The sequence below is a fragment of the Hyperolius riggenbachi genome, chromosome 3 (assembly GCF_040937935.1).
Source record: "Hyperolius riggenbachi isolate aHypRig1 chromosome 3, aHypRig1.pri, whole genome shotgun sequence".
NCBI lineage: Eukaryota > Metazoa > Chordata > Amphibia > Anura > Hyperoliidae > Hyperolius > Hyperolius riggenbachi.
Window position 1 is genome coordinate 509,944,018 of NC_090648.1, and position 18,841 is coordinate 509,962,858.

The 18,841-nt window shown below is 46.2% G+C and overlaps 1 protein-coding gene across 3 annotated transcripts in view; it reads left to right on the plus strand.

Moving 5' to 3' along the window:
• TNIP1 (TNFAIP3 interacting protein 1) overlaps positions 1-18,841 on the plus strand; it is a 167,037-nt gene that overhangs the window by 103,392 nt on the left and 44,804 nt on the right. For all 3 annotated transcript variants that reach the window (XM_068278378.1, XM_068278376.1, XM_068278377.1), the window contains exons 7-10: positions 6,356-6,450; positions 10,978-11,095; positions 13,944-14,033; positions 15,590-15,655. In XM_068278378.1, coding sequence (XP_068134479.1) covers positions 6,356-6,450; positions 10,978-11,095; positions 13,944-14,033; positions 15,590-15,655 — 369 coding nt within the window. The remainder of the gene's footprint in view (positions 1-6,355; positions 6,451-10,977; positions 11,096-13,943; positions 14,034-15,589; positions 15,656-18,841) is intronic.

An 18,841-nucleotide genomic window follows, 5' to 3' on the forward strand; every position in this document is an offset into this window, starting at 1 on the left:
ACATCGCCGTGTGACATGCGGACATCTGTGTTACAGGTACATCGCCGTGTGACATGCGGACGTCTGTGTTACAGGTACATCACTGTGTGACATGCGGACGTCTGTGTTACAGGTACATCGCCGTGTGACCTGCGGACGTCTGTGTTACAGGTACATCACTGTGTGACATGCGGACGTCTGTGTTACAGGTACATCGCTGCGTGACGTGGGGACGTCTGTGTTACAGGTACATCGCCGTGTGACATGCGGACGTCTGTGTTACAGGCACATCGCCGCGTGACATGCGGACGTCTGTGTTACAGGTACATCGCTGTGTGACCTGCGGACATCTGTGTTACAGGTACATCGCCGGGTGACGCGCGGACGTCTGTGTTACAGGTACATCGCCGTGTGACATGCGGACGTCTGTGTTACAGGTACATCGCCGCGTGACCTGCGGACGTCTGTGTTACAGGTACATCGCCGTGTGACCTGCGGACGTCTGTGTTACAGTTACATCGCCGCGTGACCTGCGGACGTCTGTGTTACAGTTACATCGCCGCGTGACCTGCGGACGTCTGTATTACAGGTACATCGCCGCGTGACATGCGGACGTCTGTGTTACAGGTACATCGCCGTGTGACATGCGGACGTCTGTGTTACAGGTACATCGCCGTGTGACCTGCGGACGTCTGTGTTACAGGTACATCGCCGTGTGACCTGCGGACGTCTGTGTTACAGGTACATCGCCGCGTGACCTGCGGACGTCTGTGTTACAGGTACATCGCCGTGTGACATGCGGACGTCTGTGTTACAGGTACATCGCCGTGTGACCTGCGGACGTCTGTATTACAGGTACATCACTGTGTGACATGCGGACGTCTGTGTTACAGGTACATCACTGTGTGACATGCGGACGTCTGTGTTACAGGTACATCGCCGTGTGACCTGCGGACGTCTGTGTTACAGGTACATCGCCGTGTGACATGCGGGCGTCTGTGTTACAGGTACATCGCCGCGTGACCTGCGGACGTCTGTGTTACAGGTACATCGCCGTGTGACATGCGGACGTCTGTGTTACAGGTACATCGCCGTGTGACATGCGGACGTCTGTGTTACAGGTACATCGCTGTGTGACGTGCGGACGTCTGTATTACAGGTACATCGCCGCGTGACATGCGGACGTCTGTGTTACAGGCACATCGCCGCGTGACCTGCGGACGTCTGTGTTACAGGTACATCGCCGTGTGACGTGCGGACGTCTGTGTTACAGGCACATCGCCGCGTGACATGCGGACGTCTGTGTTACAGGTACATCACTGTGTGACGTGCGGACGTCTGTGTTACAGGTACATCGCCACGTGATATGCGGACGTCTGTGTTACAGGTACATCGACGCGTGACGTGCGGATGTCTGTGTTACAGGCACATCGCCGCGTGACATGCGGACGTCTGTGTTACAGGTACATCACTGTGTGACGTGCGGACGTCTGTGTTACAGGTACATCGCCACGTGACATGCGGACGTCTGTGTTACAGGTACATCGACGCGTGACGTGCGGACGTCTGTGTTACAGGTACATCGCCGTGTGACATGCGGACGTCTGTGTTACAGGTACATCGCTGCGTGACGTGCGGATGTCTGTGTTACAGGTACATCGTCGTGTGACGTGCGGACGTCTGTGTTACAGGTACATCGCTGCGTGACTTGCGGATGTCTGTGTTACAGGTACATCGTCGTGTGACGTGCGGACGTCTGTGTTACAGGTACATCGCCGCGTGACATGCGGACGTCTGTGTTACAGGTACATCGCTGCGTGACGTGCGGATGTCTGTGTTACAGGTACATCGCCGCGTGACGTGCGGACGTCTGTGTTACAGGTACATCGCCACGTGACATGCGGACGTCTGTGTTACAGGTACATCGCCGCGTGACGTGCGGACGTCTGTGTTACAGGTACATCGCCACGTGACATGCGGACGGCTGTGTTACAGGTACATCGCCGTGTGACGTGCGGACGTCGGTGTTACAGGTACATCGCCGTGTGACGTGCGGACGTCTGTGTTACAGGTACATCGCCACGTGACATGCGGACGTCTGTGTTACAGGTACATCGCCGCGTGACGCGCGGACGTCTGTGTTACAGGTACATCGCCGCGTGACGTGCGGACGTCTGTGTTACAGGTACATTGCCGGGTGACGTGCGGACGTCTGTGTTACAGGTACATCGCCATGTGACATGCGGACGTCTGTGCTACAGGTACATCGCCGCGTGACGTGCGGACGTCTGTGTTACAGGTACATTGCCGGGTGACGTGGGGACGTCTGTGTTACAGGTACATTGCCGGGTGACGTGCGGGTTTCTGTGTTACAGGTACATCGCTGCGTGACATGCGGACGTCTGTTACAGGTACATTGCCGGGTGATGTGCGGGTTTCTGTGTTACAGGTACATCGCCGCGTGACATGCGGACGTCTGTTACAGGTACATTGCCGGGTGACATGCGGACGTCTGTGTTACAGGTACATTGCCGTGTGACGTGCGGACGTCTGTATTACAGGTACATCACCGTGTGACGTACGGACGTCTGTGTTACAGGTACATCGCCGTGTGACATGCGGACGTCTGTGTTACAGGTACATCGCTGTGTGACGTGCGGACGTCTGTATTACAGGTACATCGCCGCGTGACATGCGGACGTCTGTGTTACAGGCACATCGCCGCGTGACCTGCGGACGTCTGTGTTACAGGTACATCGCCGTGTGACGTGCGGACGTCTGTGTTACAGGCACATCGCCGCGTGACATGCGGACGTCTGTGTTACAGGTACATCACTGTGTGACGTGCGGACGTCTGTGTTACAGGTACATCGCCACGTGACATGCGGACGTCTGTGTTACAGGTACATCGCCGCGTGACGTGCGGATGTCTGTGTTACAGGTACATCGTCGTGTGACATGCGGACGTCTGTGTTACAGGTACATCGCCGTGTGACATGCGGACGTCTGTGTTACAGGTACATCGCTGCGTGACGTGCGGATGTCTGTGTTACAGGTACATCGTCGTGTGACGTGCGGACGTCTGTGTTACAGGTACATCGCTGCGTGACGTGCGGATGTCTGTGTTACAGGTACATCGTCGTGTGACGTGCGGACGTCTGTGTTACAGGTACATCGCCGCGTGACATGCGGACGTCTGTGTTACAGGTACATCGCTGCGTGACGTGCGGATGTCTGTGTTACAGGTACATCGCCGCATGACGCGCGGACGTCTGTGTTACAGGTACATCGCCGCGTGACGTGCGGACGTCTGTGTTACAGGTACATCGCCACGTGACATGCGGACGGCTGTGTTACAGGTACATCGCCGTGTGACGTGCGGACGTCGGTGTTACAGGTACATCGCCGTGTGACGTGCGGACGTCTGTGTTACAGGTACATCGCCACGTGACATGCGGACGTCTGTGTTACAGGTACATCGCCGCGTGACGCGCGGACGTCTGTGTTACAGGTACATCGCCGCGTGACGTGCGGACGTCTGTGTTACAGGTACATTGCCGGGTGACGTGCGGACGTCTGTGTTACAGGTACATCGCCATGTGACATGCGGACGTCTGTGCTACAGGTACATCGCCGCGTGACGTGCGGACGTCTGTGTTACAGGTACATTGCCGGGTGACGTGGGGACGTCTGTGTTACAGGTACATTGCCGGGTGACGTGCGGGTTCCTGTGTTACAGGTACATCGCTGCGTGACATGCGGACGTCTGTTACAGGTACATTGCCGGGTGATGTGCGGGTTTCTGTGTTACAGGTACATCGCCGCGTGACATGCGGACGTCTGTTACAGGTACATTGCCGGGTGACATGCGGACGTCTGTGTTACAGGTACATTGCCGGGTGACGTGGGGACGTCTGTGTTACAGGTACATTGCCGGGTGACGTGCGGGTTTCTGTGTTACAGGTACATCGCCGCGTGACATGCGGACGTCTGTTACAGGTACATTGCCGGGTGACATGCGGACGTCTGTGTTACAGGTACATCGCCGTGTGACGTGCGGACGTCTGTATTACAGGTACATCACCGTGTGACGTACGGACGTCTGTGTTACAGGTACATCGCCGTGTGACATGCAGACGTCTGTGTTACAGGTACATCACCGTGTGACGTGCGGACGTCTGTGTTACAGGTACATCGCCGTGTGACATGCAGACGTCTGTGTTACAGGTACATCACCGTGTGACATGCGGACGTCTGTGTTACAGGTACATCGCCGTGTGACATGCGGACGTCTGTGTTACAGGTACATCGCCGTGTGACGTGCGGACGTCTGTATTACAGGTACATCGCCGTGTGACCTGCGGACGTCTGTGTTACAGGTACATCGCCGTGTGACCTGCGGACGTCTGTGTTACAGGTACATCGCCGTGTGACCTGCGGACGTCTGTATTACAGGTACATCGCCGCGTGACCTGCGGACGTCTGTGTTACAGGTACATCGCCGTGTGACCTGCGGACGTCTGTGTTACAGGCACATCGCCGCGTGACATGCATATGTCTGTGTTACAGGTACATCGCCGCGTGATGTGCGCACGTCTGTGTTACAGGTACATCGTCATGTGACGTGCGAACGTCAGTGTTACAGGTATATCGCCGGGTGACGTTCATACGCTGAGACGTGTGCAAGCCAAACACCTGGCCGGAGGGAGCAGAGTTGTGTTGTGAATTCATTCTCTACAGTTTGACTCTTGTGCCATGACTGATGGCAATAAAAATAAGACTGGGAATCCACACAGTAGACTTGGCCGCTTCAGCTGAGTATTATCTAGTGTTATACTGGGAATACACGGTTCGTTTTTGAGCTATTGGCTCAACACGAAACCGCACATAATGCTTCCCAATGCACAATCGCAGTGCACTGGCAGCAATGTGCGGTTTTCTCCAGTGGGGGAAAATATAGCCGGCAATGCTGCTTTTTTAATTTCATTTATTTATTTTTTTATTTTAACTCACCTGGGGCATCTTGCAGCCCCTTGGAGTCATCCTGGGCCCCTTATCCTCCTGATTCCCTCCGGCCAGCAGCGGCGACCCCCGGAAAGCTGTCCCGCCACCGGCTACTGCGCAAGCATGGCCCCCGAGCCATGAAATTCTCTACAACGCTAGGGATGGTCGAAAATGCCAATTTCCGATTCCGCGGTAATTCCGCATTCCGCCATTGCCAATTACCGATTCCGCTTTCCGGTACCAATTTCCGCATCCCAATGCGGAATTTCCGCCGGAAATCGCGGAAATTCCGGCCGATTTTAACATAGATTTTCTCAAAAACTATAAGGTCTTTTTGAAAACTTTTTTTTGCATCTTATTCAGAAGATTCTGTTTAATAATCCCTGAAAATTTGGTGTTTCTAGGACTTACGGGGGCTTTGCTATTAACCACTAAAGTCGGCTGATTTTTACTGTAATATAAATGCAGAAAATAGGCAGATGCAGATTTTCTGCATTTTACTTTACAGTAAAAATCTGCCGACTTTAGTGGTTAATAGCAAAGCCCCCGTAAGTCCTAGAAACACCAAATTTTCAGGGTTTATTAAACTCAATCTTGTGAACAATATGCAAAAAAAAGTTTTCAAAAAGACCTTATAGTTTTTGAGAAAATCGATGTCAAAGTCAGGCAGAATTTCCGCGATTTCCGGCGGAAATTTCCGCGATTTCCGGCGGAAATCCGCCTAACACACTTGCATTACCGATTTCCGCATTCCGATGCGGAAATGCAAATTCCGATCGGAATTTCGGAAATTGCATTTCCGCGGAATCCGAATGAGCATCCCTATACAACGCATGCACGGAGCACTCCTGGCCTCAGAAGTACGATCAGGGTGCGATCAGGGCGGTGCATGCGCAGTTGCCAGGGACTGGTGGCAATGGGCCAGCTTTGTGGGAGTCTCACCTGCTGACCGGAGAGATTCAGGAGGATGTCACGGGCACAGCATGACTCCAGGGGGCTGCAAGAGGCCCCCGGGTAAGTTAAAATATTTTTTTTACTTCAATATTGCTTTAAAGGTGTGCATTAACAGTACAAGAGATCGACCGTACGATCAATCAGATCGGGTGCTGTTAATGATGCCGAGCAACTACAAAAAATCCTTCTATGGATCGTTCCTTCAATCTGAATATTGGAACGATTCTTTTAGTCCGATTGGAATGCCTATCGCTTGCTGATTAGTGGGCCTGAGCGATCCTTTCCGATCGCTCCCATCAATCAAATCAGACCAGTCGTTCAATCAGTCAGTCCTTCTGGAAATTGGATGGTTAATGGGCAGGGTAACTCAGCAGGTGGGCCTGTCTTATTTTCTTCTGGTGCTTTTGGTCTCTTGTAGACGTTGTGTGAGCAGCTGAGGAAGGAGAATGAAGATCTGCGATCTAAGCTGGAGGCGGACTGGAAGCAGCGCAGCCAGGTGGAGCAGGCGTTGAGGTGAGAGGCACCGCGTGCCGCTATACTGTCACTCCGCTCGGCATGCTGGGTATTTCTGGGGGGCCATTCACTTCACATCTTACATGGAGTGTCCCTGTTAATTTTAAAGGACCTCTGTCACGAAAATTGTAAAATGTAAAATACATGTAAACACAAACAAATAAGAAGTATGTTTCTTCCAGGGTAAAATGAGCCATGAATTACTTTTCTCCTATGTTGCTGTCACTTACAGTAGGCAGTAGAAATCTGACAGATCCAACAGGTTTTGGACTAGCCCATCTTATCATAGGGGGAGGTTCTCAGGGTTTTCTTTATTTTAAAAGCACTTAGTGAATGGCAGTTGCTCCGGCCAACTGCCAAAAAAGTGTACAGCGAGCAGGGAGGCTGTCCAGCATCGTTGCATAAATCTTTTTCAGGGAATGTCATTATAAAGAACAAAGGCCATGCTGAGAATCCCCCAGGAAGAGATGGACATCACCCAAAACCTGTCGGTATGTCAGATTTCTACTACCTACTGTAAGTGACAGCAACCTAGGAGAAAAGTAATTTATGGCTCATTTTACTCTGGAAGAAATACCGGTATACTTCTTATTTGTATGTGTTTTAAATTTTAAGATTTTTGCACAGTTCCTCTTTAAATAGGCAAAATTCTGTTTTCCATAACATTTTAGTAAGAGGGTTTTTGGTCCGTTGTAGCCCCTTGACACATTCCTAGGAGTTCAGCTTCACCATGAGCAGGGCCGGATTTTCCATAGGGCACTTTAGGCACATGCCTACAGGCGTCTTATATGGGAGAGGTGCCCCCCCCCCATCAGGCACTTACACCCTAATCCTTGTCTCATGTCACTAATGATGATATGAGACAGTGATTAGAGTGTAAGAGTCTAAGGATAGTTAGTGATATAAGGCAGGGATCAGAGTTCAAAATATTTTTACTTGGGGTGTGGCCTGTGTTCAGGGGCGGAGTTTAAGTCACCAGAACCCCTGTGCCTACAGGCCTCTGAGTTGTAAATCCGACCATGAGCTTGCTGGGTAATTTGTAACTCTGCGGGCTCGATTCACAAAGCGGTGCTAACCCAGTTAGAGACTTTAGGCATGATAACCATTGCACCACGATGGTGAAAAGCCAGTTTAAGCGTGATAAGTTTAGGCATGATAAGTTTAGGTCTGATAAGTTTAGGCATGATAAGTTTAGATAAGTTTAGATCGCTTGCAAAGTCCCGCACACAAAGCAGCGCCATTAAACTCTATGCGAAGTGCACCAGACTTTGCTAGCGTAAAACATTTGATCAGCTGTGCACTGCGGTGCTAACCCAGTTGGCGCTTAAACTTATCACGCCTAAACTTATCACGCCTAAACTTATCATGCCTAAACTGAGTTTAGGCATGATAAAGGGCTTTTCACCAGCGTGCTAACTGTTAGCACCGCTTTGTGAATCAGGCCCTGCGTGTTTCAAGTCCTACCCTATAGTGCCACAATAATTCATGTCATGCACTGATGAGGATCAGCCAATCTGAAACAGTCTGTATGCATGTTGGATTAGTGTGGCTCTGTAATAACAAGCTGACACATCTTTGCATTCCAGCAGCTCTGGAGGTGTGGCTAGCTTACAGGGACAACAAAGGATAATTTGCATATTCAGCAGTAATGCATTGTGGGAGACATCATATGCTCACTCCAACTTGAATAATCGCAAATACCTTCTGTTTGAAGAAAGCAAACTTTTTTGTTTTGCATGGCATTTTAGGAAGAGGGCTTTTTGGTCCTTTGTAGCCCCTTACACACTCCTGGGAGTTCTGGTTCACCATGAGCTCGCTGGGCGATCTGAATTTCTCCTTGTTTTCTGCACCTAATAAACACTGAAGACTGCATCGCACCGTTTTCAATCAAAACTGCATTAAAAATGCATCAGAACCATTATGTGCCGTGTGTGTGGTAGAAATCAATGCCTCTCTCATCAGATTCCAATCAGATTGCGTGGCGAACCATTTCACCTCGAAGGGCTTTTAAAAATAATATAAATGTATTTCATTTTTCTATGGGAAGGTGTATAATAGGGTATTTGGAAGTGGTTTTACTTTTTGGCTACAAGATGGAGATACAGAGTTAGTTTGTTCTAAAAATAGAAACAGAACCAAGTGTTTGTATTTGTTTATATTTGTGTAAATACAGGGACTAAGATACTCGTGCTGGGGGAGGTGAAAAGGAACAACTGAAGAGAGGGATATGGAGGCTGCCATATTTTTTTCCTCGTAAACAATACCAGTTGCCTGGCTGTCCTGCTGATCTATTTGGCTGCAGTAGTGTCTGAATCACACACCAGAAACAAGCTTGCAGCTAATCTTGTCAAATGTGACAATAATGTCAGAAACCCCTTATCTGCTGCATGCTTGTTCAGGGGTTATGGCTAATAGTATTAGAGGCAGAGGATCAGCAGGACAGCCAGGCAACTGGTATTGCTTAAAGTGAACCAGAGATGAAGCACCCTCATGTATTTACCATATATATCAGTGGGAACATTAGAGAAAACACCTACCCTGCTCTCTGTTTCATCCTTCACTGCTCAGCCTGCTTGTTTCCAGGCTTGATAAAATCCCCAACTGATAATTAATTCTGGCTTTGCTCAGGAATAGTTATAGCTGAGTCTGTCTCCTCTGATGTCTTTTCAAGCCCAAGCCTGCCCCCTTCTGGCTCAGCTATGACTCAGCTATAATGATTCCTGAGCAAAGCCAGACTGAATGCTCAGTGGGGGATTCTTATCAGGGCTGATAACAAGAAGGCTGAGCAGTGAAGGATGAAACAGAGAGCAGGGTAGGTGTTTTCTCTAATGTTCCCACTGATATATATCGTAAAATACATGAGGGTGCTTCGTCTCTGGTTCACTTTGAAAGGAAATAAATATGGCTTTGCAGTAGAGATTAGAGATGGTTGGCACCAGGTGCTGGCTGACCGCAGACTCAAAGTGTTGGCTCCTTTCCCTAGAGTTGTGCTCACAGGTATCTTTGATCAATTTGTGGTAAAGAAGGAAGGAGCAGCACCAGCTCTGCTTGTTAAGGTTTATTGCGGACACTTTGGCTGGTACAGGCATACCAGTTAAGGACTAGGTGTGGATACAGGCCGGTATCCACACCTAGTCCTTAACTGGTATGCCTGTACTGCCAAAGTGTCCGCAATAAACCGTAACAAGCAGAGCTGGTGCTCCTCCTTTCTTCTTTACCACAAAGAAATAAATATGGCAGCCTCCATATTTCTTTCACTTCAGGTGTCCTTTAACACATGGCTAGTTTTGTGCAGCAGGAGGAGCAGCTGTATGTAGTCTCACTCTCTGCAGCTACTGACAGACCATAAATCAGAAAGAGTTCCCTCCAATGACAGGTTTAGTAAGAGCCGAGCCATTATTGTGACGCAGTGCAGTGATTAGTTATGGTTCGCCTCAGTTTCTGCCTTAGTAAGTGGTGCTAATGGAAGCATTTAAAGTACAAACACTGCATCGGTAATGTAATGGCCACGCCTGCGATGCTCCGCCCTGCTCATTCTGTGTACAGCAGACAATCACCTGATATAAACCTCTGAAGTGGCTGATGGCGCACACAGCTCCAGCAGAAGAGGCCTAAAGGAGTGAGCTTGACTGTGCACTGCAGAAACTGCACTGCTAGAGGCAACAAATATTGCATAAAAAGCAAGTGGCATATGTTCTTTTCACCTTTTTTTTTTTTTAACCCTTGTATTTAGAGGCTTGCAGGTGTTCCAGGCCAATTTATTTTTGCAAAATGTGTATTTCTGGCCACTTGTCACTAGGGGGCAGTGAGAGACAATAACAGAGGACTTGGACAGTGACCGCCTCCTTGGTCGCGGTCTTAAAGAGGAACTCCGACCAAGAATGTAACTTTATCCCAATCAGTAGCTGATACCCCCTTTTACATGAGAACTCTATTTCTTTTCTCAAACAGAGCAAGGACTGAGGGCCCATTTAAAATCTAGCGATTTTGCTAGCGTTTTGCTTTGGCAATTTTTTTCTTTTTTTTTTTTTGTGTTGAATGCAAAAAAAATCGCCATTCACACTTGCGTTTTTTTTAGCGATCGCGTTTATCGCTTCTATAGCACTGAAACGCGATCACCCGGAAATCGCCTGAAAATAGTGCAGGCTGCGCGTTTGCATTTAGCGGTTTTGGGCGATTTGCAGCGATTAGCGCAAATCGCCCAAGTAAGAACGGGCCCATAGGGTTTCATTGCACTATCGCTTTTAAAAAGCGCTAGCGTTTGAGCGGTTTGCCGAAATCGCGGCCAAACGCTCAAGTATGAGTGGGCCCTAAGGGCAGAAATAAAGGCAATCGCAATCTTGGCCTTTTGTTTTGTCTTTTGTGTTTTGGATGCTTTGCACTGAATGGGAAGGCGTTCAGAATAACACTGTACATTATAATGTGATTATTATAATTTTCCTTTATAACATGATGTTTATACTTTTCCTTTGTCTCTTATCTTCCCCCTTTTTTTGGTTGCACCTCGTCTGGTTGACCTCCCTGAAGATATGAAAACCTGGAGCTGAAAAAGTTGATTCTAGACAAAGGGAGGGCCCCAGCGAGTGGGAGCACCACCCCAGCTGGGGAAGACCCCGGCAATGTCGAGAAAGAGGCCCATCAACAGGTAAATACATGAAATGATTTCTACTTCTAGGTACAGTGAGAAAGAGTCATAAACTCTGTTTTATTGCTCTCCGTGCCCCTGTCAGGGAGCTATTACCTCACTTCCTGTTCCATGTGACACGGACTGTGGGACAGGAAGTGAGTGTACTATCCAAGTAATCCAGATATGAATAATTACAAAGTAACATTGCATTCTATGCTGGGCCAAAACTACTAACTTCAGTGTCAACCCAACCCTTGCCAAAAACGCAAAACGCATGCATTTGCTGATTCTTAAGTGCAGCCTGTTTAAAATCAGAATCTCAGGTGGCCTTTTCCACTGTTGCATTTCCGATTTTTAAAAAACCGCAAACGCATGTCTGTGCGATTATGTGTTTTGTGTTTCAATGTAATGTATAGGAACAAATGAAAAACGCATAGAAATGTGTTTGCGTTTTGTTTTGGTTTAACCACTAATATCTATTTTCAATAATCAAGACAACACTTGCCAATCAGAAAAACAGAAAGGCAAATGCATGAAAAACGCACATCAAAATAGGTCAAAAACGCAAACGCATGCATTTACGCTTTGCAGTGGAAAAGGGCCCTAAGGCTTTGCGATTTTAAAAACTCAGCGCAAGCACAGCAGTGTGTAAAGGCCCTTACTGTCTTTTTAGTTTGTAGGTGGCGGGGATGGTACTATTCTAGGCCCAAATTATTCCTAGTCGCAAAAGATTTAAAGGACAACTGTAGTGAGAAGACTATGGAGGCTGCCATATTTATTTCCTATTAAACAATACCAGTTGCCTGGCAGCCCTGCGGATGGCTAAACGTATTAGAGCCAGTAGATCAGCAGGGCTGCCAGGCAACTGGTATTGCTGATGAGGAAATAAATATGGCAGCCTCCATATCCCTGTGGCTTAAGTTGTCCTTTAACCATTTCAGCCCGCTGGGATTTTTCACCTTATGCATCAGAGCAATTTTTACCTCCCATTCATTCACTAATAACTTTATCACTACTTCTCACAATTTATTAATCTATATCTTGTCTTTTCCGCCACTAATTAGGCTTTCTTTGGGTGGTACATTTTGCTAAGAATTATTTTTTTTTTTATCAATGCATTTTAACAGGATTAATGAGAAAAAAATGGAAAAAATTCATTATTATCAGTTTTCGTCCATTATAGCTCTAAAATAATCCAGGCTACCATAATTAAAACCTTTGTATTTTATTTGCCCGTTTGTCTCGGTTATGACACCATTTAAATTTTGTCCCTATCACAATGTATGGCGCCAATATTTTATTTGGAAATAAAGGTGCATTTTTTCCGTTTTGCGTCCATCACTATTTACAAGCTTATAATTTTAAAAATGTTTGTGGTATACCCTCTTCACATACATATTTAAAAAGTTCAGACCCTTAGGTAACTATTTATGTTTTGTTTTTTTTATTGTAATTTTTTGTTTCCATTAAAAATTGTATTTGGGTAATATTTTGGTGTGGGAAATAGTTAATTTTGAATTTTATTATATGTGTAAATTGTAATGTAAAAAATATGTAGATGTAGTTTTACTATTTGAGTTTATTTTTTTTTCTCCTTGTGCATCTCGATCACCAGAAGCACAAGGTGGACGGGGAACCTTTTTTTTTGCAGAAAGACTGAAGCCTCTGGTGAGAGTGCATCGGTTTTTCTGCTGGGGATACGGATCGGTGATCGGAAACCATGTTCCCGTTCACTGATCCCAGGGCTACCGGGGGACAGCGCGGGGGCACGAAGCGCGGCACTGCAGCAGAGCAGCCACCTGGACGTGAGGATCACCTCCGGGTGGCAGAAATGGTTAATTGCATGTGGGAGAACTATTTTTTTTTTTTTTGGGGGGGGGGGGGGATTACCACATCTAGAGCACACTAGTTTGTTTATGTAATTTTTAATCTAATTTGCTGTCCTCTCTTTGAGTGCCCTGCCATTATATAAAGTGATAAGCGTGGGCCAGGAGCGATAAGCACACGGGACATGCGTGTAATTACCCTGATCCTGTTCTCATGTGTCATTATCTGTGTAAGGAAATCTGTTGTACAGGATGGCTTCCATTTTAATCCTTTTTATTTATTTATTTTATTTGTACTTTATCCACAGCAGAGAATGTATTGGTATTCTAACGCTGGGAATACACCATGAGATATAGTGGCAGATAGATGGTTCAATAGATAATTTCCGACAGGTCTGATCTCATTTCCAATCGTTTTTCTGATCGATTTTTCATAGAAGTGAATGGAAATTGCTAAGAAAAAAGATCGGAAAAAGCGATTGGCAGATCGATCAGACAGTAAATCTGCTGAAAAATCTCATTGTGTATCCCCAGCATAAATGACGTGCACTCCTGTTTAAAGAGTTATCGAAAACTAATAGTAAGAAGAAAAAAAATAAATCAATACATTGCAGTGAGAAGTTAAAAAATACAAGTGAGATCAAGAAATGATATTCGTCATGTAATGTGTTCATGGTTTTTGATTCACAATGATCCAGCAGGTAATCATCTCTACTGCTGGCAGACAAGAAAAAAAAAAAAGACAGCGCCAACTGCCATTACCTATAAGCACACCCGCCAACAATGTGGTAGGTCAAAAGGTTGCTAGACAGCACCAACTGCCACTATCTGGGCAGTTAAACTGCCAGTACCAGCATCAGCATGCTGCCCACAGCCTGCCCTTGTTCCTCTGGCGCCCTAGGCCACAGCCTATTGGGCCTTGGCAGAAATCAGTCCCTGCAACCAACAAGTCATTGTTACTAGTAAAACAAGCTGCAGATAGTGTGTCATCACTTTATAGAAGGAGAACACCAGAATAATGATCATATCTGGTCTTTTAGGCAGCCAAGTTACTGGAAAAGCCATCAAGCAAGGATCAGAGTGGAGTCTTACAGAAGAAGGTGAAAGTTCTGGAGCATCAGAGGGCGGAGGTGAGATCACACATGGCTTAAAGTGAACTCAAAGCGAGAGAATGGAGGCTGCCAACTATAAAAAATAAATAAATAAAATGATGTTGCCTGGCTGGCACCGCCCACCACCGCTGGCTCCAGGCTCTGTCCACAATCTGTGTACCCTCACCCCATGTGGTTGCCAGCCTATACAGGGGAACGTGCGCCGTCACACACATGCCCACGTTACCCTGGCAAACATGTGTAGTGCATGTATACAGATGGAGCCCGTAGCCAGTGGCAGACACGGATAGATAAATTGTATGACACCAGAGGGGCACATTTGACATTACAGGTACAGCACCAGGGGTATTGTCAATCCAGATATCGCTCGCTGTTACCACCGCACAACCGATCGACCACGATGGCCAACATCTTATAGCATGACTGATTGATATGTGCGACCACTTTCAGCACAAAATAGGTCCCATCGTTGATCGGGAGGTGCTCTTAGTGGCACCGATTTGTGATCCGTTTCAACAATTATCGAATCGGATAGTCAATTAGCCACCAAGTCGATAGATGTATGGCCACGTTTAAAGGACAACTGAGGTGAGAGGGGTATGGAGGCTGCCATGTAATTTCCTTTTAAAACAATGCACATTGCCTGGCTGTCCTGCTGATCCTCTGCCTCTAATATTTTTAGCCACAGCCCCTGAACAAGCATCCAGATCAGGTGCTCTGACTGAAGTGTGACGGGGTTAGCTGCATGTTTGTTTCAGGTGTGTGATTCAGCCACTACTGCAGCCAAAGAGATCAGCAGGACAGCCAGGCAACCGGTATTGTTTAAAAGAAAATAAATATAGCAGCCTCCATATCCCTCTCACTTCAGGTGTCCTTAAAGGAATACTATCGATACCCAAGTGATCTAAAATGAAAGTGTACAAATAATGTCTAAGTAGCTGTGTAAACATTTTCCTACTTTTCATGTTAAATATCAGAGGCACGAGCTTTAATTTATTGAAGGTAGGATTTAGCTATATTGGGACAAATCAATTGCAGAAGGGGTGTCTGCTTCAATGCACAGCCAGAGTTGCATATCAGACTACAGAAAGCAAATATCAAACATATCAAACTCTGAAAGCAAAAACAGTATGAAAAGCTGTGACAATCAGTTACATTTCCTCTGCTCTCTTCAGACACGTCAGTCAGAAACACAGGACACAGGAGCTGCAGCTGTTGGGAGCTCTCTTCTCTGTCACACACAGAGCTACACATAGTTACCTGATCAAGTGTGAGGGGAATTTCCCCTCTCCTCATGGCTCAGTCAGCCGTCCGTTTTGGTGTCAGTAAACTTTGAATGTATTTTGATAACAGTAAACAAAGAAGTTGCTACTAAAATGTATACTCCAGTACTTAGCAGCACTTCCCAAACAATTCCTGTGTCAACTGCAAAAAATATGTGAATCGATAGTATTCCTTTAAATAAGGTTGCAAGCCTCCGGTCTCCTTTCACTTAAAGGGTTCCTTTAAGAGATTGATTGGCGTAGATAAGACCTTACTGATGTTCACTTTGTTTATTGAACGTTTTATTTCAGCTTCTGGAGGTGAATAAGCAGTGGGATCAGCAGTTTCGCACTATGAAGCTACAGTACGAAGAGAAGGTACAATATTTATTGTTGTTGTTCCACTTTAATACACACCATTTGTAATTGGTGTTATATCTGTTTTTGCTGTTACTTCCTTACCTAGATCAGTGCTCCAAAAATGGGGGCTGGATTGGCATTCGCTTGCTCGGCCTGTTTTTGTGTGTGTGTGTGTGTGTGTGTGTCTGTGTGTGTGTGTCTGTGTGTGTGTGTCTGTGTGTGTGTGTCTTGTGTCTGTGTGTGTCTGTGTGTGTGTCTGTGTGTGTGTCTTGTGTGTGTGTGTGTGTCTGTGTGTGTGTGTGTGTGTGTGTGTGTGTGTGTATATATATATATATACATACACACAGTGTGTGTGTGTGTGTATACGGTGTGGTGTGTGGTCTGTGTGTTTTTGTGTTTGTTTGTGTGTGTGTGTGTGTGTGTGTGTGTATACACAGTACAGATTCCTTTACTACCTGGGATGATATGTTCTGGGTGTCTCGCAGCCCCCCTTGCACACCTGGGCGGAGCTACAAACAGCAAATCAGATTTCACCCATTCAAGTCAATGGAAAAAATGTAAAAGGCTGCCATTCTCACAGTAATCAAGCCAGAGTCCCCACACTTGGCACAGTTGGTCACTTGGTGACCGAGGTTACGAATCCAGGAAAAGTGGGAGGAGCATAAAACAGCCAATCAAATTTCAGCCGTTCATCTTAAATGGGAAAATGTAAACTGCAGCCATTCTTAGACTGTTAATCACAGGGTTTTCAAACTTGGCACACTTGGTCACTGGGTGAATGTGATTAAGATTCAAGAAAATGGGTGGAGCCTACAACAGCCAATCAAAATTCACATATTGATTTTCAAGGGGAATATTTAAACTGCTGCTATTTTTACACTTTTAATGGCAGAGACTTCAAACTTGCTACAGTCAGTCAGTGGGTGACTGGGGTCCAAATTCACTAAAGGGGCGGGGCCACATACAGCCAATCAGATTTCCTTGGTGGATAAACTGCTTCCATTCACACATTTTTGATGCCAGGAACCAGAAAGCTCACAAACTTGGTCATTGAGTGACTGTGTGTCAAGGTTACAAAAAGTGGGCGGAGCCAAAACAACTTTTACTGGGAAAATATAAACTGCAGCCATTCTTACACCGTTAATGGCAGGGTTCTCAAACTTTGCACAGTTGGTCATTGGGTGACAGATTAGGATTTTGCAAGGTGGGTGGAGCCTACAACAGCCAATAAAAATTCACCTGTTGATTTTCAAAGGAAATATTTCATCTGCTACCATTCTCTTATACTGGTAAAAGCAGATGCCTCAAACCTGGTACAGTTGGTCACTGGGTGACTAGGGTCCAAATTCAGGAAGGGGGCGGAGCCACAAACAGCCAGATTTGTTTATTTTTCAATGGGAATATACAAAGTATTGATACCAAGGACCCCAAAGCTTATAAACTTGATAATTGAGTGACAGTATGTCAAGGTTAGAAAAAGTGGGCGGTGGCAACAACTTCATTTTTTACATTGCAGGGTTCCCAAACTTTACACAATTGGCCACTGGGTGACTGGGATGAATATTCAGAAATGTAGGTGGAGCCTACAACAGCCAATCAAAATGTACTTATTGATTTTCAAGGGGAATATTCACATTGCTACCATTCTTACACTGTTAGTGGCAGAGGCCTCAAACCTGATACAGTCAGTCATTGGGTGACTGGGGTCCAAAATCACTAAAGGGGTGGAGCCACAAACAGCCAATCAGATTTGTTAGATTGATTTCAGCCATTCTGTTATTGGCAGGGTTCTCAAACGTGACACAGTTGGCCACTGGGTGACTGGGACTAATATTCAGAAAAGTGGGTGGAGCCTACAGCAGCCAATCAAAATTCACCCTTTTTACATTGCAGGGTTTTTTACATTGCAGGGTTCCCAAACTTTACACAATTGGCCACTGGGTGACTGGGATGAATATTCAGAAATGTGGGTGGAGCCTACAACAGACAATCAAAATGTACTTATTGATTTTCAAGGGGAATATTTACATTGCTGCCATTCATTCACTCTTAATGGCAGAGGCCTAACATCTGCTACAGTCAGTCACTGGGAGACTGGGGTTTAAATTCTAAAGGGAGCGGGCCAAATACAGCCAATCAGATTTGTTTGATTTCAATGGTAAAATGCAACTTATTGATGCCAAAGACACCAAAGCTCATAAATTTGGTCATTAAGTGACTGTATGTCAACATTAGAAATAGTGGGCGGAGCCAAAAACAACTAACTTTTTACATGGGGAAATGTAAACTGCAGCTTTTCTTACACTGTTAATGGCAGGGTTCTCAAACTTCACACAGTTGGTCACTGGGTGACTAGGATTAATATTAGGAAAAGCAGGTGGAGCCTACGAGAGCCAATCAACATTCACCTATTGATTTTCAAGGGGAATATTGAAACTGCAGCCATTCTCACACTGTTAATAGCAGAGGCCTCAAACCTGCTACAGTCGGTCGTTAAGTGTTTGGGGTTCAAATTCAGTAAAGGGCGGAGCCAGATTTCTTTGCTGCATAAACTGCTTCCATTAGCACAATTTTGATGCCAGGAACCCAAAAGCTCACAAACTTGGTCAGTGGCTGTGTGTCCAGGTTACAAAAAGTGGGTGGAGTTAAAAACAGATTTTTCTGGGAAATTGTAAACTGCAGCCCTTCTTCACTGTTAATAGAAGGGTTCTCAAACTTAGCATAGCTGGTTACTGGGTGACTGGGATTAATAATCAGAAAAGTGGGTGGAGCCTAAAAATGCCAATCAAAAATCACATGTAGCTTTTCAAGGAGAATATTAAAATTGCTTCCATTCTTGCACTGTTAATGGCACAAGCCTCATACCTGGTACAGTTGGTCATTGGGTCACTGAGGTTCAAATTCAGAAAAGGGGACAGAGCTACAAACAGTGAATCAGATTTGTTTCATTTCATGGGAAAATACAAATTATTGATGCCATGGACCCCAAAACTCACAAACTTGGGCATTGAGTGGTGACTTTGTGTCCGGGTTACAAAAAGTGGGCGGAGCCAAAAACAAAATTCACTGGGAAAGTGTAAACTGCAGCCCTTCTTACACTGTTTATTTCAGGGTTCCCAATCTTTGCCCAGATGGTCACTGAGTGACTGAGATTAATATTCAGGGAAGTGGGTGGAGCCTATAATAGCCAATCAAAATTCCCCT